This window comes from Sycon ciliatum, chromosome 6 (assembly GCF_964019385.1).
Source record: "Sycon ciliatum chromosome 6, ocSycCili1.1, whole genome shotgun sequence".
NCBI classification, from domain to species: domain Eukaryota; kingdom Metazoa; phylum Porifera; class Calcarea; order Leucosolenida; family Sycettidae; genus Sycon; species Sycon ciliatum.
Genome location: NC_088648.1, coordinates 17,560,484 through 17,583,402, shown reverse-complemented (window position 1 = coordinate 17,583,402; position 22,919 = coordinate 17,560,484). Strand labels below are relative to the sequence as shown.

The window sequence follows — 22,919 nt, the reverse complement described above, 5'->3', positions numbered from 1 at the left end:
GTTGAGCATGCAACATCATGAGGCTATCCGCCATCAGCCTGTCTTGAGGTACTCTAATTTCAGAAATTTCTTGACTGAGGTACTCTAATTTCAGAAATTTCCGGTGCTCAATATTTTCGGTATGAGGGCAAAAGGCCAGGTTAGGCGAACAGAAATTTTAGGTACAGAGAAGCAGTTTCCTACTGTTTTATGTGTGTTAGTGTTTGTTCGGTGTACTAGTATTGAAAATTTAGGTATGAAACAGATGCACCGAAAATACGGTAAAAGTACACGGGAAATTTGGGAAATTACGGTATTCAGTGCTTTAAAAATTAGTTACAACTGCCTGGAGTCAGGTGCACGTCGAATGGTAGCTGTCTGAGCGGCAGTGAATGCCCACTGCAGGTTCGTCATGCTTGTTTCAAGTTGTTTGTAAACGACAGAACTTACTAAGCATGTGAAGTTGTAGTCGGTGAATTCAGGACCGGTTATCACATGCCGCGCAGCCAACGATTGCTGTAAATCAGACTTTCTGGACCCAGCTTTAGAGATACTGACAAGCGTGAATGATGAGGGGATCACGGCCATGCATGAAGACATGACTGATGTTGACCCCCTTGATTTAGGCTTCCGCCTTTGGGGAATCCCTCAAATAATAATAATAATAATAATGTACAATGACTTGTCTTGGGCTTCTGTCCAATCGCTGCTCTAACTGCGATAAACACAGCGAGCTTTGCACTTAAGGCAGATAGCATTGACTCTAAGCAGCACACGACTGCTAGTATACATTGCTGGTAGATGTATTAGGCGAACACGCAGTACTACAACAATGGAGCAATTAGGCGCGTCCCCGTTGCAACGTACCATGAGGGATTTTCACGCGCAGTGCTATCATCATCAGGCAATGACAGCTCGTTGTTAGCTGTTGTGCCACTGTTGTACTGTGTGTACTGCCAGCTCTGCCTTCGCAGCATTTAAACACTCTTAGCACACCGGGTGCATCTCATGGTGTACCCGGTGATGAACTGCAGTGTCACACATAATTGCCAACAACACAAGTGACACGCTTGATTTTTTGCTCATTTCGTTTCATTCAGGGGGGGGGGGGGGGGGGGGCGGGCGTACACGTATATGATTGACGGGTAGATCTCCCAGTATATCTGGCCACGGGCCTTGCAGTGGTACACTACGGACACCAACACTGACACGCGGAAACAGGAACGGGAAAGGTAAGCAGAGAATACTGAAAACTAAGCTCCAGGAGCGGCCAAATAGAAAAGGATAAAAAAATGATGGTGCTGGCGTTGGAGTACTGTCGCGTCTTGGATAGGGATTGTGCACTGGACCTCGCCGCCACAGACGTCCACGCAAGAGACGAGCGTTTCGCCACCAGCGGCAGCTGGGGTGTCACACAGCAGAGAGCGGCCGTTCCCCGCAGTATACATGGTACGCACTGCACACGGTGGTATCAGAGGTGATATAGGAACGAACCGAGCCCCAGGTTTTTCTGGCAGAACTCGGTGCTCGGTGTGGACCGTCCTTTTCTCGATATTCGTAATGACTTGTTCTGGCACGGTCAAAGTGCCTTCTAGCGGGTAGACTTCACAAGGCCGCTAATTCGGTCCGGGTGGCGTTGCCTCGTTTCAGGTCACCGAGCGGACTTGAACGCTGAGATATCTAGGTAGGCGCAGTCGTCTCCGTAGTCTCGGTACCAGCGGCCTCGCCATCGTCGCACCAGTCCGACGAGTACGAGTAAAATTCACCGCCCCACGTGCCTTCAAAGTCGTCCGCCGGTTCGCCACTGTTGTCCGCGCCATGACTGGCAAGAGAGCCGTCACTTTCCTCATCCGCACTGTTCCTTAGCAGGACATTGGGATAGATCACGGACTTCCGATCGGCAGAGAGGACGGGCGGCGTGTAGGATAGAACAATGGTGGCCGGATTTGCTGACGGCGTCACTGGCGGATGCTCCAGCACTTCCAAGACGTCATCTATGCGGCACTCCAGGCGAGAAAGGTCGTAGGTGAGACACGCCTGGAAGCAGTGCAGTGGAATATCCCAGGCGCTGATGCGGTTCAGGCAGACGTGAGGTACGCAGCGACGGACAGTGTCCTTCTGTTCCGATGATGACGATGACGGCGGTTCTACAGTGGCCGACGGACCTGGGGCGCCGAGCTGCAGATCGACATTACCACCAACACTGTCTGCATCAAATGCACATGAACTGGCGGACATACTCGCCTCGTATCCGCAGTCGCATGGCAAGTCAGGGTCGACGTTGTCGAGAAGAATGGGCGTGATGTCGCCGTGACTGCAGGAGACGCTCTCCTCCTCGCCACCGTAGTAGTCACAACTCTCGCCTTGATCCAGTCCCTCGCGTATATCGTGCGCCTCGCGGCCGAGGCGATACGCTTTCGCCGACACGGCCGTGTATATCTGATTGGGCCGCGGTGTATACGGCCACGACACGGACCAGCGCTGCTCAAACTCACCAAACTCCGCTTGTGCCGGCACCGCACTGGCTGCGTCGTCGTCGTCATCCGCTGTAGGAGCGTGCGCGGCAAACTCAACCTCGTCGGTGATGCGTTCAAATGTGGCCATCTGCGAGCAGCAGCCGAGGTGCTCTGTTCCCGGCAAACCAGCACCCACACCACTGAACCTCACTCCATAGCCGTAGGTACTCGCCACGCCGGTGGCCCAGGTTTCGAACTCGGCACGCGACCACTCAAACTTGTGGTCCCAGTGTCGGAAGCGTGGCTGGCCGTCCGCCCCGATGCCCATGTCCGGAAAGAGGACGTTGAAATCGGAGTTTGGCGTGGTGACGATAGCGGCTCGAGGGCGCAGGCGGCCGAATATCGCCTCGGGTACTCGTGCCAGGGTGTCGTCGTACAAGTGCTCAATGATCTCCACCATACTGATCAAGTCGACGTCCACAAATCTCCTGTCCGGTGTTGAGATCGAGCCGCAGTAGCCGCCAATCTCCAGCGGATCTGTGCGCCGGTGCATGTACGCGTAGGCCAGCGGCCGGAATCTCTCCCGGCTCCGGTCCACCAGGCTTCCATCCAGATCCACTCCGCTCAGCTCCTGCACGCAAGGGCACAGCTCCTTCACGTTGACCATAAGCGAGCCCTCGGCGCAGCCTATGTCTACCACACGGCGTGCGCCAGTCTGGTTCACGTAATCGGTCACGGCGTTGTATCGCTGCTGATACACAGGTAAAGAGCTGGCGAACAACCTCTCTTTGGACTCCAGTATCGTCTCTCCATCCTCTGCCACAGAAACCATCACTCCAGTTCCTGGCTGCGTGACACAGGCCAGTATAGATCTTCTGTGAAGTTCTGACACTTCGCCTTGCTGAAGATGTCCGCTCCTCTATACCCACCAGTTCCTAGGCAGGCACATCTACGAATCTTCGCTTCCACAGAAACCGACTGGCTCGTCGTTCTCAAGTGAAAATAAATTTCTACGTTCGTCGTTGGTACTTGATCGTCTGGTGCAGGTTAGAGAGCTGCTCCTTACCTAATCGTTTTGTCTACAGACTAGAGTCACGGAAAAAGCTGCTCCCCGCTGAGTCTCCAGCAAGACGAAGAACGTGCAAGAACTGAGATCGAGAGCCTAACTGTTTTACGACAATGACCGAACAATTGCCAATACAGCAAGAAACCTTCTTTGCTGTATAAATTAATTTGAAAACATTCGAATGAAAATTTTTGAATGTTTGTGAGTACACGCGTACATAAACACTCGAAATCACTCGGGGGTACGGTCCGGGTGGCGCCGCGCTCACTACGAAATTCGTGATGTAAAAAAAAGAGTGGTGGGCGCGTACAATAATTATAGTACAGTATACGCATTTCAGAAGTGTGTACGGTTTTGCTTCCCATACTCTTTACTTTCATCTGAGCTGTGTGTTTCTTTCAGGGAGTCGTAAAATATTAATTTTTACGACTCCCTGGTTTCTTTCATAGTAGTAGTAGTAGTAGTAGTAGTAGTAGAATTTATTATTTTGATAGGGAAGGCCCTACAGACGTTGCCGTCTTGTACCATCAAGAGTTCATAACCCCCAAGAGTGTGCAACTCCTGATCAGTCCCCAGCAGCAGGGTAAACTGCCTATAAATTATAAGGCCACCCTTTGCTAATAATTCATTGTTTAACGTCCTTTTTTCGCGAAAAGGTACGCGGGAGGGCGAAAAAAACCAAAAACCCATTCCAAAAACTGGAAACCCCAATCAAACATTTTGACCAGTAAAGCATGTGATAATATACAATATTTCTGGGTCTAACGGCACTTGCAGGCAGGGAGTAGTACAATACCGGTATTGTACTACTCCCTGCTTGCAGGCATAGAACAACATTCTTTGATGGTACATTGTCGTTGGAGCACATGCCTGATGAATCCAACAAAACAGGTACTCGTACATAGCATGGAGCATGTCATGAATTCATTACATGTACATCTGGATTTTTACATGTACTAGGACACACACCGTACGATATTTAAAAGCCAACAAAAAAAAAGAAAAAGAACACAAGAGACAAAGGCATGCCCGGGAGGCAAGATTATAAGTTTAAGGTCATGATCGGCACACTGTGAAACTACACAATCATGTATTTACAACTTCGCATATTATTGGTACTACTACTTTCTTGTTTTTTTCCGGTCGGAGGCAAAAAGGTACGCGGGCGCGGACGTTAAACAACGAAAAAAGAAAGGGTGGCCTAAACTGCGATTCTAGTCTGAGCCTGAAGATCGAAGCAAAAGTGAAACAAAGCACACGATCCTGAAGACAAAACTATTTATTTTTTCGATGCAATGGTGACTCTTCATCGCCTTCTTCTTTCACCAGTGCAGTCAGTCTCTTCAACTAAGTTCCTTCAAGAACAATTTCTTCCCCAGGCCATCTGTAACAGTATAGACTTGATTGATTGGAGAATTCCCCGAATGATGTTCAAACCAGAGGTTATAAAGCAAAAGAAAGGCGATAACCGCAGGAGTGAGAATAGTAGGAACACAAGGTGTTACCATAAGACAAGCAAGAAGTGTCAAGGTAAAACTATTACACTCTCCCGGCCCCATAGGAAGCCCAAAGTTCTATTAGATAACACAATCCAGTTAGGAGATGCAATTGTGGAAAGGGGAATATTAAATAATCACTCATGCACATGCATAACCACATTGAAGTGTAATCCAACTCAACTCCATCACTCTCACAAGGAGATGACGCAAAACTATATCAGTCTATCTCAGTAAGAGATGCATATGGCTCAGCCCAGTTAGATCAAGGCTGCTGTCGTTGTGAGGCTAGATAGTTCTGCAGCGGTTTAATATTCCGACCAGACTCATCACATAGGTTGCCAGCGGGCTCCCACGTAGCTTCGCTGCTGGGGTAACCCTTCCAATGCACCAGGAAACAAGTCCAAATTTTATTAAACTCTCAAAATAGAAATGAAAAACGTAAAATGTTTGGCACCTATGAAGTCAGGGGATGGCCCACGCCTGGTAAAAAACAATGAGGAGTTAAATACAAAGAAAACGAACTGAAAATACAAAAGTAAATGAAACACCATTACCAAAGAAACTGTACTGTATCATGTACACCGTTTATGGCACCAGGGCACATTCAGCAGCCGCCAGCACAGCCGAACCAGACAGATGTCGAGGCGGGTTCCGACGGTGACCACGTAGACTGGCAACCATTGCCCGAACAAGGCAAAAGGAGATCTTCGCCCGTACAAAAGCCATCATAACCGGGAAAGGCTCACGGCGCTTTTCACACAGCTTGCTGGCAATCCTGGCAAAGAGGGCCGAAGCAGCTTTCCCCTGGCCGCCAGTGGTTGCAAAAACCACGGGAACAAACGAGGAATGCTCCGCCTCCAGGACTCGCCGTTCATATTTACGCCTCTTCTCCTGCTCGTGCTTTCTGTAGACAGACGGGAGAGTAAGGTTTCGGTTGGAGGGGACAAAAGGGTTAAACACCCGAACATCAAACATTGTCCTCTCTAACCTACTCCCATACCCTCCACGTGCTGCCACATCAAGACGAGCATGAGCCTCCGTGTTGGCCGACCGGAGAGGGAATGTTTCACCAGAGAGAGGTTCCAACTCTGGCTCCACGCTGACGTCATGCGCAACCTCACGCAACAGATTAGCGGTTAGATCCCGGAGCTCGTTGTGGCGCATCCCAGTGAATCCTCCGATGGCACATGATAGGGCATGGGTGGTGTCGAAGGGCTTTCCACAGGTGCAGTGAGACGGCAACCGGGGAGGGGTCCAGCCGTAGCCCAGACATAGGGCATCCCGGAAGCCAGCCTTGTGGATGGTAAACTGGAACCGGCGAGATGGCCGACTAGTGAGCCAACTGGAGGCACCTTTCTCTGCGGCTAGATCCAGAGTCCGCCTGTGGTCGTCACTCAGGGTATCCCTGAGGGAGGAGAGGGCCATTGCCTGATCTTGGCGATTAGCTGTGCGTTGGGCCGCCTTGGCTGCCTTGGTGGCAGCAACAACTTCCTCGATGGATTCCTCCTGTCGAAGGAGCTGCTCGACTAGACGTCTGGTGACAGCCGTAGACGTGTCGTACTGCTGGGAAAGGGTCCCTGGGTTTAGAATTCCCAAACCACCATGACGACACGGAAGCGCCAGGATGGCACGTTCTTCCTCGCCGGGAGCCTGGCGACCAGTCAGTGCAGGGAGGAAAACTTGGCTGATGGAGTTTTCCAGCGGTGTCAGGAGGTCCGCGATGGCTGGCATTGTCCTCGCAAGGAATGACCACTTATGGCGGAGACCATGGGTAAGGACAGCGTAAGCAGCCTGAGGTTGAGACGCCGCATGATTGGCGAGGGTCTGCAGCTCTGTGCACCATGTGTCAACCTTCTGCGACACTTAACCGTCGCAGAACAGGGCAGAGCCTAGGGCAGCACCAAGATGACGATAGCCGTCCGTCCGGATGTTAACCCCGGTTGTGGCAAACAATTCTGTTGCTAGCACAAGATGTTGTGGCTTCACGAGGAGAGTGGACTTTGACGGGTTGATGTCGTAACCTTACCTGGTGCCTCGATCTACTAGGATGGACCACCAGGTGCGCATTCGTCGGAGAGCGCCGGCTGAAGTTGCGTCATCGGCATACCAGGACCGCATGGCCCCAGCGGCTTCCCGGATCAGTGGCACCGTGCCAAGCGCATACATTGGCATAGCCAATGGGTCTCCTTGAGTGGTGCCCTCAGAAGACAGGATCACCTCTCCTCCAACATACAGGTGAGCTGGGGAGCGGTAGGTGTTGATAACAGCTGGCGCGAGCTCAGGACATAGCCGCTGAACATTGCGCAGGCAAACAGCTCTATTTAGGCGATTGAATGCGTTCGTTGCATCCGCGAACAGGACTCCCTCCGTGTGGTCATCATCGAAGGTGGTCTTCACCGCATGAATGGCGGCTTCCACGCCGCACTCTTGCCCACCGCATAACTGCAGACAGCCAACAGCACTCTCTACTGCCGAGCCAACAATTTGAAGTATGGCTTTGCCCAGAATGCGGCGGACGACTTCCCCGATCCCGATAGGCCAAACGCCTGGCTGCTTGTCCAAAGGCACTAGACGGCAAGCCACATAAGCTTCCAGTGAGATGGGGTCCACATACTTGGTAGCTATTCGCCTGGCACAGGTAACCATAGCATCGCAGAGTGCATCCGAGGCTGAGCGGAAGGAGGTGCAAATCTTTCGCCAATTGGCTGCGTCCATGCCTGAAGGCCCAGCTGCACCATGCGTGCGCAGCGCAGCTTGGCGAATAACGTCCCTATTGAGTGCCGTGAAGATGACCGGATGTGGTTGGGGCAGAGGCTCTCCGTCCATAACTGCGTCTTCGTTTAGAGGTGATGCTGCTGGATGCTTCTCTCGAAGAATCTCTCGAACTGTGTGGTCACCTATGACATTGTCAAGGCGATGCAGGTCGCAAAGTGTTGCTCACCACTGCGGTGTCGGTGATTCAAAACGGCTTCGACAACATAGCGTGTGTGTCCATCTAGATCTGTGAAGGGCGGAGGCGGGGGTTGGTGTCTTCCAGAAATCGTGTTCTCTTCGTAGCGTTTAAGAGCAGTGACATTAAACACGGGATGGCAGCGAAGTTCACGGGGTAGTTCCAAGCGAAAAGCATTCGCTCCAATCTTAGCCTGGATACGATACGGACCAAACCACTTGGGTTGCAACTTCCGAGAGGGCTGGCCACGAGCTTCCGGGGTCAGTAGAAAGTCTCTGTAGACAAGAACGCTATCACCAACCTTCAAATCACTGGGCGTTCTCGTCTGGTCTGCGTATAGAGCTTGCCTTGCCTGGGCGTCGAGCATTGCATCTCGAGCTATCCTTAGTGCGGCTTCCTGCTCATGAAGCCAATCGACCGAATCACTCCTTTCCCCTCCCGTAAGAATGAATTCGGGCGGGGACTTAGGGTCAAACCCATAGTTCAGATAGAACGGTGTATTAGCTACAGATGACTGTTGTGAACTATTAATTGCAAACTCGCAGAGTGGTAGAAGCGAATCCCAATTGTCCTGTCTCAAGTTCACAAATGCTCTTAGAACATCTCCCACTTGCCGGTTAACTCTCTCTGTCAAACCATTCGTTTGAGGGTGGTTAGCAGTGCTGAATGCCAATTTAGTTCCTAGCTGAGAGAATACTTCTTTGAAAAAAGCTGCAGTGAATTGTGGATCGCGATCGGAAACAATGGTCGAGCTCAGCCCGTGCAGACGAAACACGTTTTGAATGTACAGTTGAGCGCTGCCCTTAGCATCAATCTTCGAGTTTGTTGGAACAAGATGTACGCACTTCGTAATAAAGTCGGTCCACAAAGGTGTAAATTGCGTCGAAGCCACGAGAAGTAAGGGACAATCCAACAATAAAATCCATTGAGATATCCTGCCAAGGACTATTAGGTATTGGAAGTGACTGACCTCCCTTCGTTCGCTGGCAGAGATCACAGGTTTTGACAAATCTCTTGATATCGAGACCCATTCGGGGCCAGTAGAAAAACGTGCTAGGCGGAAGTACGTTCGATCACGACCCGGGTGGCCAGCCGTTGCACACTCATGGTGTTCTTGAATGAGCTTTAACCGGACACCGCACTGTGGTATGCACAACCGGTTATTGGGGGATGCCTTGAGGTACAAGCGATCAGTGGATTCGTCCCAATAATAGTGATCATGCAAATTATCTCGGAGAGAATGCTTCAATCTTTCTATGATGGGAGTTAGCTCTTTGTCTCTCTGGTAGGCATCTGATATTGTATTGGACACGTCATCATTCATTGCTAAAGCATATTCAATAGCATTCAAACGTGGTACATGCGTAACGAACCATCAGTTTTCTTGACAAAAAACACCGGTGCACCAAAGGGGGACTTACTTGGTTCTACGAAACCCTTTTTCAAGAGTTCTGTGAGCTGTTTCTTCAATTCCTCCATTTCTGGCCTGGGCAGGCGATAGGCAGGCCGCGATGGGGGTGATGAGCCTTCCTCCAGGCGGATTTCGTGGTCTACAGACCTCTTTGGTGGGAGTCTAGCTGGCAGATCATCCGGGAAAAGATCGTCATAGTCACGGAACATGGCCTTGAGATCTGGGTGCTCGTTCTGAGTGGATTTGTCGGGAGGTTCCTTGCCAATGCCGTCTTCTACGCTGACCCACGCCAGAACACCTTCGTCTCCACTCCTAAGAGCATGCCTAGCCTGACGACCAGATATGAACATCGCCTCCACAGGTGCGGTCGGTTCGCTTTGACTGGGCGACGCACAAGGCAAACCATTCGAGTTCAACCTGACTTCATTCGTCCGGAAGTTTATGTCTGGATTGTTACGCGTTAACCAAGGTTTCCCCAATATAGCGTCATAGCGATAAAGGGGGAACACCGTGAAGGTTTGGTTATCGCTGAAGTCGCCTACGATAACCTTCAATTCATGGGTCGTCTCCATGGGAAACGAGCTTGATGCTCCATCAGCCAGCGTGACATTCAGGTTTTCCGAGGCAATTTCGGTTGGCAGGTTAACTCTCCTGGCAAACTGTTCGGCAATGAAATCATCGGTCGAGCCCGAATCTATTAACATAAGCGCGCGACGACCGTTGATTTTGCCTTCTACACGCAGGAGCTCATGTTCCGTTTCCACATTGACGCTGGTAACCTGGGCCTCAATAGTTGGTGTAACATCTCGCTTGAAATTGGCTTCGGAGCATTCAGCATCATCGTCAACATCCTCCACAGCGAGGCTACTGAATCGATTACGGGTAGAGACGGAGCACACACTACACGCAGGTGATGCCTTTTCTTGATGCGTCAGTAATCGCATCGGCCTTACTGACGTCCACCGTTTGGGTGATCTCGATGCTGCGGGCAATTCTGGGCCATATGGCCTGGTCGACGACATGCGAAGCAGCCCCCCCCCCTGGGCTCGTAATGTCTCACGTTCCTCGGCGCTTAGTTTTGTTAGCTTTCTGCTACCTGATGGTGGTGCGAATCCCGGCGCGGTCGCCAGTGGTGGTCTCCGCTGAAATCGGCTGTCTGAGGCGACTGCTAGCGCTGCCTGAACGGCGGCTGACAGTGTAGTGGGGTGTTCCTTCACTACCAAGGTCCGCATGTTACCGTGCAGGCCGTTGACAAATAGCAAGGCTCTGGAGAGTTCGTCAAGTTCCGGCACCTGTAAACTTAGCCGAGAAAACTCCGTTACGTACGATTCAATTGACCCACGTTGTTGGATAGAGAACATATCCCACCGCACTCTTTCCCCGTCATAGTGAGGGCCATACACTCGCGCTAGGGCGCTTTTCAAAGAATGCCAATCCGAAAATTGCTCACCTGCTTCCATGGAAGAAATTAGCCAAAGACGCGCATTCCCAGCGAGGTAGCTAGCCGCAAAGTTAACTTGGCTCTCCGGGTCACCTTGAGGTGAGCACTTCAAGGCTAACTCGACCGTAAATACCCACTCTTTGAACTCGGAAGGGTTGCCATGGAAAACCTTCGGTTCTCTGGTAACGCGTTTGACGCTCGGGCTTGTCTGGGAGAGAGAACGCGATCGACACGGGGCTAGATCCGGAGGACTTGAGCTTGATGTAGCAGGTAATTGATGTCGTCCAACTGTAGCAGCCACGTTGTCCCGAGCGCGGTGGATCTCACGGAAAGCGGCGTATAGCAGAGCAGTAGCGGCCAGGAGCACAAGGCACGTCAAAGGGCAAACGATGATCTCAACCATCCTCAAGCTACCAGTGTAACAGTATAGACTTGATTGATTGGAGAATTCCCCGAATGATGTTCAAACCAGAGGTTATAAAGCAAAAGAAAGGCGATAACCGCAGGAGTGAGAATAGTAGGAACACAAGGTGTTACCATAAGACAAGCAAGAAGTGTCTAGGTAAAACTATTACACCATCGGCATATTTCCGGTGCTTTCCTCGAAGATGATTTCAAATGGTTGAGGAACTAAGAGAGAATACGTCGAAGGAGCATTTTTCGGCTGAGTTGCACAGCTATGATTGTCCTCGACGGCAATGCAGTTTTTTAACAGCGTCCTCACTTCTTCCTGTCGCGATGTCCTTGGAGAAAGAGTTTTTTTTTGAGAAAGTACGACTTGTACGTCCGAAATGTCTTCAAAAAAGCTTCGAAAAGTCGAGGCTACAGCCTTGAGTTAGGAGCGGTTCAGGGTATAGTTTCCAGAAATCGCAAAGAACCCAAATTTACTTCGGATGCATCGATGACAAGCTGCGCATGACGTAATGTAGGAATTTCGCCGAGCGCTGGGTCTATGCCCGTTGCACACTCTTGGGGGTAATGGACACTTGATACCATGTACAATCTTCCTTTGTCAACAGCTAGCTGGCGGAATTCCACCTATAAACCGAAGATCAAAGTCGAAAAGGGGCTCTCGAAGCCCAAAAACTATTTGCCTAAATACGATCAGAGCCGTCAGATGAGAAAACAGACCGTATCGCAAAAACTGTACAGTGCACGGCCACTTATTATTATCATTACGCATTTCCGCGGCAATGTCAGCCACACAATGGCAACCCACATATTCGCATACCGTAAAGTCGCGGATAAAAGCCGGGTTTGCATGCAAGCACATCGCGAATAGAAGCCTGAAAATCAAACGGGTCAAATGCATTATATAAGCCTGTCGCGCGTAGAAGCCTGGTTTCTATGCAAGCGCGGATCGGGTAAGTCAAGAGTGCATGTGTCATATCGGCCTCGGCAGCTGACGGGTTCTCCCGGGCTGTACGACAAACTTCCCCGGGTTGTACGACGAACTAACTACTCTGCCGGTACTAGTTTACATGTTGGGTGAACGTGTTCCCCTCATGAGCGCGCGTTTGTACGGCAGTTGTCTTTTGTATCTACTTGTCACTTTTATCAATGCATGGGCCGCGGGATGTTGTATCTGCTAACTGTCTTATCGTATACGCTGGTTGTTTAGTTAATTCATAAATAATACGCATTTCTCCTTGTCTTCTCCCATTGGTCAATTCTGCATAGCAACAAGCTCTCTATGGTCTGATTGGTTGGGTTTTCCCGCCTTTGCTACTCCTTTGTGTAACTCAATCCTTTTTGTTCTCGATATAACCCCTGCTGCTTCTGATGAAAAGTACCAACCTTCCTTCGACCTTCACTCTTGAATCGAGCTGGAATCATAGTGACTCTCAACCTTATTCGAATGACCAAGGTGAGCGTGTGTGGCTGAATGGATACTTGGATCAACTATATTGGTTGATGACCTGGTGGGGTTACTACGGCAATGCGAATGTATATGTTGTAGCCTTGAGATCGGTATTGTGTATGTCCGGCACGACATATTTGGTGCTGTGACCAGGATCCAAGTTCTGTTCTGTAGGCGATTGCTTACGGAAGGCCTCCACAAGCTGGAATGTTTGGGTTGATGTCAGATGGGCTGTTGTCTAAACCGAACAGATCGAATGATTTGACGGCCGGGCAGCAAACAATGATCGTAATGTAGAGCGATTGCTCTTTGTTGAAGGCAGAGTTGCCTATTTTGGAGAGGATGTGGCTAGGCGAGAGTGTTGACAGAACTGCCAACACTCTCGCGCATGCGGGTTGGACTGGCGCGCGGACTGGTGATCGGTTGAACACCGTATCGTACTACAGATTTGTAGTTTGATGATGAGGAGGGTTGAACTGGCGCGGACTGGTGATCGGTTGAACACCATACCGTACTACAGACCAGTTTGACCATGATTTTTGCTGACCCGTACGCGAATGGTGTGATCCGATGACGACTGTAGTACATACGAACGTATGTACTGTGCAGTACTTGTGACCTGAACAGCTCTCATTGGTCGGAGGACTACCGTACGAAGTAGCAAGTGGGGAATATAAGGCGCAACTGGGCAAGGAAAAGGTATCACAGTCTTGCGATTGCAAAAGACAAAGATATCCTGTTGAGAGCGAACGCACTCGATTCTGATTATCATGGCTCACAATCAGGCTCCGGATGCAGCAGCGAACGCTGCTGTAGGGGGTGCCAATGGTGGGGCGATGGTGGTACGGCCGGCAGTGATGCCTGAAGCATATGATGGCGTGGGGGATTGGGTGGAGTACTTGCAGTACTTCAACCAATGTGCTCGTGTGAACGAGTGGAATGACGTGCAAAAGGCTCAATACTTAGCCGTACGGCTAAGAGGGGCTGCACAAAAATTTGTTGCGACTGTACCTGAAGCCCGCCGAGTGGAGTGGCCTCAGGTCGTAGAGGACTTGTCGAGGAGGTTCGCACCACCAGAGACAGCCCGCCAATATAAGTCGCAATTTAGAACGCGAAGGCGCAAGCCTGAGGAAGACGTCAGTCGATTGGCTGACGACTTGCGTAGTCTTGTACACAGGGCTTACCCGACCATGGGTGGAGACGTACAAGAAGAGTTGGTGCGGGATCAGCTCATTGATTCCATGACTCCTGACAGGTTGCGATTGCGCTTACAGGAAAATGCACCACGAACGGTGCAGGAAACGATCGAGATGGCTAACCATCTGGAGAGGGTGTGGGGGAACGAGGGCACGCACGGCCGAATGGACGATGCGTATGGCGTACCACGTCAATTGGTGACGGCTGCGGTTGCACCGTCAGAGCTCCCTACGTTGGAGTCGTTGGCAAAGTTGGTGGAGAAGCTTAGTGATCAGGTGGACAGGATTGCCCACCCTCCTAGGCCGAACCAACAATTCAGGAGAGGGGACCAAGTGGACAGAGTTGACCACTATAGGCCTGAACAATCGAGGGGTTTGACTTGCTGGTTCTGTGGCCGAATGGGACACAGAAGGGCAGACTGTCCAGACTTGATGAAACCTGGAAGGGAGTACCAATCTCGCCGACCGGCGGGAAACGGGCATTGATCGAGACGGCGGGCCGCGTCTGCGATCAAGAAACTGTGCTGGGTCCAGAAACTGAGGCGATTGTCTCGGATGCTCTAGAGAATGACTCTGAAGTGGTCGCTGCCTTGAGCAGGGCAGCAGAAAGCCACGGAGGTATGATGATTGAGGGAAGGATTAATGGGCTGCCAGTAGAGTTACTGGTAGATACGGGTTCCTCAGTAAGTCTAATTTCTGAGACCCTCTCGCAGCAGTTGGGCTACATGTTGGGCGACCTGGAACCACCAGAGAAGTCGACTGGCTTCTGCGGTGCGGATGGTCAGAGGTTGCATGTGTGTGGCACGGTCGCTGCATGTTTGGCAATACAGGATGCTATTTGTGTCCATGAGATGAAGGTGATTCGAGGGTTGCGGTATCATTGCCTGATTGGGAGGGATGTACTATCGCAGATACCTTGCGAGATCACGTCGAATGATGGGAAATTGAACTTCAAGGCTGATAAGGCTGAAGTTTCAACGGTGGGAACATCACAACGCTGCCATAATCTTCGATTGAAGAATAGGGTAGTTATACCTCCATACTGTGAGATGACGGTGGCTGCCGTTATCGAGAACAAGGAGGATGTTCCTTCATGTGGCATCACCGAACCAGACGGCTGTCTGATCGATGGTGGGGATGTTTTGTTGGCACGAGCGGTTGTTTGTCCAACAGATGAGGGTGTACCCGTTCGGGTATTGAACTGCTCAGAGGAGTCAGTATCTTTAGGAAGAGGTGCCCGAGTGGGACAGCTGCTACCTATTTCAGCCGTGATGAGTGTCATGGGCGAAGACGAGGATGATTGCGATCATATAGGAATGGAATCCACGGGGGATTCGGGAAGTTCCGAAGACTTATGGTCGGCGCTCAACATTGGACTAGAAGGTCCTGTGAGTGGGAAGTCTGTGTCGGGGGATGACGAGCTGCAGCTCGGTTATGAACCTGGTGAGGGCACAGCGGAGGCGAACCGGGAGACGTCTCGTGTTCAGCCTGGTGGGCAAGGGTCAATTGGGAATGAGGAATTGGCACGCTTGCGTGATCTCGTCTGTCGCTACCGGAGGGTATTCGCGATGAACTCTGCTGAATTGGGTCGCACGACTGTGCAACACCACAACATTAACACCAAGGGAAGAAGTCCTATCTTCCAGGCTCCTAGGCGATTGCCTTGGAATTCAAGGGAAGCCACCCGCGAACTAGTGAAGGGCATGAAGGAACAAGGGGTAGTAGAGGATTCTACTAGTCCTTGGTCTTCGCCAATAGTGCTGGTTAAGAAGAAGGATGGCTCAACTCGATTTTGCGTTGATTATCGCAAATTGAATGCCGTTACGGAGCGGGATCCATATCCTCTCCCACGGATTGATGATACGTTGGACGCGCTGAGTGGCGCGAAGTACTTTTCCACCTTGGATTTGTGTTCCGGCTATCATCAGCTGCCTATGGCAGAAGAAGACAAGGAGAAAACGGGTTTCTCCACTCCAGATGGGCACTACCAGTTTACAGTCATGCCGTTCGGTGTGTGTAACGGTCCAAGCTCGTTCCAGAGACTTATGAGTGTTGTCTTGCGTGGGCTACAGTGGCAGATTTGCCTCGTGTATCTCGATGATGTGATTGTGTTTGCAAAGACTTTTGATGAACACTTAGAGCGGCTCGAGGCGGTGTTTGAACGGCTATTGGACGCAGGGTTGCGTCTAAAACCATCCAAATGCTTCTTGCTGCGTACGAGGGTGGATTTTCTGGGCCATGTGGTCTCGGAAGAGGGTGTGAGCACTGATGAGGCAAAGACTCACCGCGTGGCTACGTGGGAGCACCCTACGAATGTAGCGGAAATTCGGGCATTTTTGGGGTTCTGTGGCTACTATCGAAGGTTCGTACCGAACTTCTCGGATGTTGCTAAACCCCTCACTCAGTTGACTAAACAAGGCCATGCGTTCGTATGGACCGAGGAGTGTGAAGAGGCATTTGCTACGTTGAAGAGTCGGTTGACTTCTTCACCAACCCTGGCATATCCACAATATGGACCTGATGCCCCGAGGTTCATTCTGGATGTTGACGCCAGTGGTACGGGATTGGGTGCTGTTTTGTCACAGCAAGATGAGAAGGGGGTCGAACGACCCATTGCCTTTGCTAGTCGATTGACATCTGCATCGGAACGCAGGTACGCTTCTACCAAAAGCGAATTGCTGGGTGTAGTTTGGGCGTTTAATCACTTCAGGTGTTACCTGCTCGGCAAGCGCTTCTTGGTCCGCTCGGATCACAAAGCATTGCAGCATTTGGACAACTTCAAAGAACCAGCGCCGATTGTCGCCAGGTGGTTGGAGTTCCTAAGTCAATTCGAGTATGATCTGCAATATCGAAAGGGCAAGGCTCATTCGAACGCAGATGGCTTGTCCAGACAGAAGACCAAACCTGTGATGAATGTTACAGAAGTGGCTCCTACCGTTCCTGGACCCTTGGTTCAGCGAAGGGACTGGACATATGGGACCTGGGCGATTGCCCAGCAAGCTGATCCTGACCTCAGGCAGCTTTTTGAGTGGCTAATGGATGACGGCGAGTCGGCTGACTTGACCGGAATCAGTCCGACTTTGAGGAAGTACTGGCGGGGACGCCAGCATCTTTCGGTGAAGGGCGGAGTGATTGGAAGGGAATGGGTTGAGCCTGAGATTTCAGCGCCCAACCGTTTTCAGATTTTGATCCCAGTTGATCTGCGGACTGAAATCTTGAAGGAGTATCACGATTTCCTTGGTCATGTGGGTATGAAGCGGACGATTGCCCAGCTTCGCACTCGGTTCTATTGGCATGGAATGAGTCGTGACGTTGAAGATTGGATCGGCACGTGCACGTCATGTTGTCGACGCTCCCGACCGGTTGGTCGAGGACAAGGGGCACCCTTACAGGTGTCCTGGGCGGGGTATCCCTTCGAACGTGTGGCTATGGATTTGATTCCAGGACTGCCTGAGACTTCAGGTGGAAATCGTCACATTTTGGTCGTTGTGGACTACTTCACGAAGTGGGTAGAGGCGTATCCTTTGAAACGGATGGATGCAGCGACTGTTGCATCGGTATTTGTGAGCGAATTCGTGTCCAGATTTGGAGCACCGGATAGCTTGCATACGGATCAAGGTGCAAACTTTGATTCGAAACTGTTCAAGAACGTTTGCGGCTTGCTTGGTATCAAGAAAACGCGGACAACGGCTTACCATCCGTCGGGTGACGGATTGGTAGAGAGGTTTAACCAGACGTTAGAGCGATTGCTCTCACACTATGTTCAGAGAGACCAGCGTGATTGGGATGTCCAATTACCCGCAGCATTAATGGCGTATCGGGCTACCACCCAAGCCAGCACAGGGTACACGCCGGCGTATCTCCTCTTCGGCAGAGAGTTCTGTCTCCCGCAAGATGTTGCGTATGGTTTACCGCCAGCTGAACAGTTGGATGAACCTACGTATGTGCGTCAATTGCGGTCCCGTTTGGCGGATGTGCACACGATTGTGAGGCACAAGCTCGGTGCAGTGCATCGACATCAGGCGCATCTCTATGATCATAGGGCTGTGTCGGTGGAATTCGCGGAAGGAAGTCTGGTATGGCTCTTGGTACCCGCTGTTCCGGTTGGAACCAGCACCAAGTTGGCGAAATTGTGGAAGGGACCGTTCAAGGTTTTGAACCGGTTGTCTGATGTTGTGTATCGCGTCCGTGATATGGGATCAGACTCGGCTACATGTCAAGTTGTGCACGTGAATCGCTTGAAGAAGTGTCGTGTACGCCCAACACATCTCGCTACGGTTGTACGCGAGGAAGCGTCAAATTCATCTCCGACAAGGAACCCGATCAGAACTGCGTCACCACAACCGAGCTCCTACACGCCTGATACCACAGACTTGTTGTATGCGGAAAGAGCAGGTGGCCGTGACGAGCAGTTCGGAGGAGTAGAGCTACTTCCCATTGATGCTGCAGTAGCACCGGCTGATGTCAACCGTCCAGTTCAAGGAGTACCGTTGCCTCCCGCTAACGCTGCAGTAGCACCGGCTGGTGTCAACCGTCCAGTTCGAAGAAGGAGACCACCCCAACGACTGGAGTACGACTAATGATTGCGGGACGCAATCTCCCAGAAGGCCGGGGAGATGTCATATCGGCCTCGGCAGCTGACGGGTTCTCCCGGGCTGTACGACAAACTTCCCCGGGTTGTACGACGAACTAACTACTCTGCCGGTACTAGTTTACATGTTGGGTGAACGTGTTCCCCTCATGAGCGCGCGTTTGTACGGCAGTTGTCTTTTGTATCTACTTGTCACTTTTATCAATGCATGGGCCGCGGGATGTTGTATCTGCTAACTGTCTTATCGTATACGCTGGTTGTTTAGTTAATTCATAAATAATACGCATTTCTCCTTGTCTTCTCCCATTGGTCAATTCTGCATAGCAACAAGCTCTCTATGGTCTGATTGGTTGGGTTTTCCCGCCTTTGCTACTCCTTTGTGTAACTCAATCCTTTTTGTTCTCGATATAACCCCTGCTGCTTCTGATGAAAAGTACCAACCTTCCTTCGACCTTCACTCTTGAATCGAGCTGGAATCATAGTGACTCTCAACCTTATTCGAATGACCAAGGTGAGCGTGTGTGGCTGAATGGATACTTGGATCAACTATATTGGTTGATGACCTGGTGGGGTTACTACGGCAATGCGAATGTATATGTTGTAGCCTTGAGATCGGTATTGTGTATGTCCGGCACGACACATGCGCTATATACAGTGCATAGTAAAACTGCCGCCATACCGGTAGTCAGTGGTAGATCTACGCGTGTCGCGCGTAGAAGCCTGGCTTCTATGCAAGCCCGGATCGGCCGATGTGCATACAACTAATACTTACTTGCAAGCCTGGCAAAAATATCAGTGGTGCATAAGCATGGTTTGCATACAAGCCTGGTTTGCATTGAAGCCTGATGCAGAAAGCGGCTTATGTGCTTATATAAGCAAGGCTTTTATCCGCGACTTTACGGTATGCCGGAAATAGAATGCTCTGCCAAAAACATAAATCAAATGACATCATATATATCCGTTCTGTGTAATCCAGTCAAGAGGAACATACGACGGCACAGAGTCCTCTCCACCCTGCACGGTCCCTTGCAGGATCCGGAGGCGCTGCAAGTCACCAAGCGACACAAGCCTTCCATTATCCGTTCCCGCCAGGTCTCCCGACAGCACTGCCACTAGTGCAGCGAAATGCTTGAAAGTTAGTTGACGAGTTTAGGCTCATGAGTCTGATGGCGAACTGGCACGTCAGGTAGACTAGAAGCAGGGATATCCGGGATTCTATCATAGGAAATACAGGCTCCTGCGCGAGTACGAGGGCAGTACCGCGGAATCCAGCCCACGCGCACGCCGCGACAGTGGCAAGGGCTGTGTGAACAGCGGTAATACTGGCCGAGTATGACTCTATAAGTATGAGTGTGACCAGTGGTGACTGGTAGATCTACATGTATTGTAGGGCATGGCCGTGTGTGTATGCGTGGTTTCTCAATCCTCTATGTACAGCGTGAATACACAGTGGAACCGAGCATAATTCAGCATAATTCAGCATATTTGTTGGCATAATCAAAAGCATAATTTCAATAATTTGACGATTGGCCGAGCATAGTCTTCCAATGGCTACCAGTTACGACTCCTTGTCATAGCCCTTGGCGGATTATGCGGCATAATATTTGGCATAATCTTGGGATTTCGTCAGAAAATTATGCTCCGGCATAATATACGGATTCCAACGTGTAAGGTCGGCATAATCTTTCGGTTTAAACAAAAATTATTTAGAAAAGCGATCCTGTCAGCTTTTCTATTATTGTGTTCACATGGCAAGAAAAACGACACCGCTATGCTACGTAAGTTTCTACGAAAGGTGCTCGGTATTTTACTTTAGGCTACGTAAGTCTCTACGTAAGGTGCTCGGTATTAGATCTACCAACGCGTGGTAGCCGCGTGCTTTACACGTGCACGGCAGACATTGTGTTGCATGCAGTGCATGCATGCAGTCCGCGGATCCGGATATTGGATCCGATATGCATGCGCGAGGAACTTCCTTCTTTGGAACTGCTTCTTGCTGTTTCGGATATTTAGTCTCCTGGCCTGGCTTATTTCGTTTCGGCGCTGCTGAGACCTCCGTTCGCGGAATATTACTCAATGACAGGTGAGTTGACCAGTTTTCTTTGATTCACTTCAAATGATTTGCTTGTGTTGTCTCTTTCATTTACGAAAAGTGTGCTGATTTTGGGCGGAATGCAATAAATAATGGAAAAGCTGACAGGATCTCTTTTCCAAATTTAGCTTTTCCGCTGCCGAGGCCTCCTTTTACGAAATACTCGATGACAGGTGATCTCTGAGTACACCGGTTTCCTTCGATTCATTTGCTTATGCTCACCCTTTCATTTACGGAAACGTGTGCGGATTTTATTCGGATTTAGAACCATTTTTATCTCTTTGTCCTTGTCTACAGTGTGCGAAGAACGCGAGTTCACCTTCTTGACGGTAAGGCTTATGTTAGATGTGTTGTCGAAATACTCATATTCATTGCACATTGGTACGTTACAAGTAAGGCACTGATCAGTGGCATACTATCGTTGGCAGTTCCCAATCTGGAGGGAAAGGTTCAAGGACTCGTTGACCTACTTTGCCAAATAAATTCGCATATCAGGGAAAATCTCCATTGTGGAGAGGTTCAGTAACTTGTTTGCTTCATACGGAACAAGCCAATGGGTGCAGTCTCGTCTCATGAAAATCTCGTACTTGTATGATTGGATTTGTTTACTCGAGTCTGGGCTGTTTGATTTGTGAGTACTGCCGAGATTGCACTGCCCCAAATAAAGTTTCGTGCCGCCAAAGCAAGAATTACGATCTGCAATCCGTTTGTAGTACCTGTAGTACCTGCAAGAATGTGCAGTACATGTATCATACTTTCTCTGTTGCTGTTTCAGTTGCCGTCATGTTGCTAAAGAAAGGTTCAGTAGAGAGGTTCTGCAAAACGAAAATTCGAACGAAGTTTCCCGACAGTCCTTGCGAAAGTGTGTACGAATTTTTGCACGAACTTTGCTTTCTGCATATTTTCGTAGTTTGCGCGGGCCAAGTGCACGTACGCCATGCCCCGATCTCACGAAATTCCTACGACAGTTCATTTCGTGTCCAAAGTTGCGAAAGTTCGTGCGAAGTTTCGCACTTCACGATGTAGAGCGAAAGTTTGTACGCATTTTCGTTTCGCAGAAGCTCTCTAGTGACTCATTTGTTTCATACGAGACGAGTCAATGAGTCGGTGTGGCTTAGAATCTTTCGCTGTAGAAGAAATCTATTCGTATGTCTATTGGAGAAATAATTGTATTCACTGGTTATAAAATAGGTTAATTGACACACTCACACTATAAATAACATCGATCCCTTGGTGCTCGTCCTAAAGAGGTTCGACTGGATATCATTCATACTCACCAAAATATGTGTAAGATGTTATCATGGAGTGCCTTGTTTATCTCTCAGTACCTCCAACCATAGCCTTGCCCCTTTTATCCTCAGGTTCAGCGTAGTTGTTGGAACGAGGTGTCGGACTCAGCAATGTATTTGTTTACATTTTAATACATGTTTATTGTTCCTCCTTTGCTGCGTTGTTTTAGAAAATCGTGGACTAACAGTTTGAAGTCATTGAACTACTTCCAAGAGTTGTATCGACATCAACAGGATTACGATTTCAGTGCAATATGATGCCGTTATCACGATAACCCATGATTATAAACCATTATAAACACAGAATCAACAAAAACATCTGCGACACGCACCTGGCGCATGGCTAAATCTGTTCGAGGGAAGAGAAATCTGAAGTATCTGAAAGTAAGACAATTTTATGACAGAGTCATGAAATTCTGCAACAGCAACATGCACAGAATAAAAAAAAAGTATCACCACCACTACTCACATGTTTTCCCGCAGAAGAACATGCATTATGCTAGTGCCATTTTCTGCAAGAAAAGGCTTGCACATCAATGCGTACACTACGGTATTGATATGATCTGAAGGCCATCATTTACATAATAATATCTTTATTAGGATGACTCAGAGGCTTGTCGCCTATCAAGGGGTCATTGATATAGGGCATTCCATTGATTGGTGACAGAAAAAACAAAAGAAATTATAGCAATAAAAACTGCTTTATGGCAGTTTTCTAAAAAAAAGTTATTGTGTTCTAGTCCATGGACCCCTTCTAAAAAGTAAGAAATTAACGAAATGTGATAGCTGAAAATTAAAATTTCACACAAAACCTCACAATAATCACACACAGAATGAAAAGCTACATGCAGAAGACCTTTTCCCCTCGTGATCCTCTTTCCTATGCATGCATGTTGCCAATTGTTGGTGCAGAACAAGTTTAGTGTTGAAAGCAGCATTTCAAGTGTTGTGATTATTGTGAGGTTTTGTGTGAAATTTTAATTTTCAGCTATCACATTTCGTTAATTTCTTACTTTTTAGAAGGGGTCCATGGACTAGAACACAATAACTTTTTTTTAGAAAACTGCCATAAAGCAGTTTTTATTGCT

At 49.6% G+C, this 22,919-nt stretch overlaps 1 protein-coding gene across 1 annotated transcript; it reads right to left on the bottom strand.

Moving 5' to 3' along the window:
- Nucleotides 1-1,092: 1,092 nt before the first annotated feature.
- On the bottom strand, nt 1,093-3,715 carry LOC135819535 (small RNA 2'-O-methyltransferase-like). The gene has a single exon (XM_065332759.1). It carries the CDS (start codon nt 3,265-3,267, stop codon nt 1,660-1,662), a length of 1,608 nt encoding a protein of 535 aa, XP_065188831.1. The 5' UTR covers nt 3,268-3,715; the 3' UTR covers nt 1,093-1,659.
- Nucleotides 3,716-22,919: the final 19,204 nt, after the last annotated feature.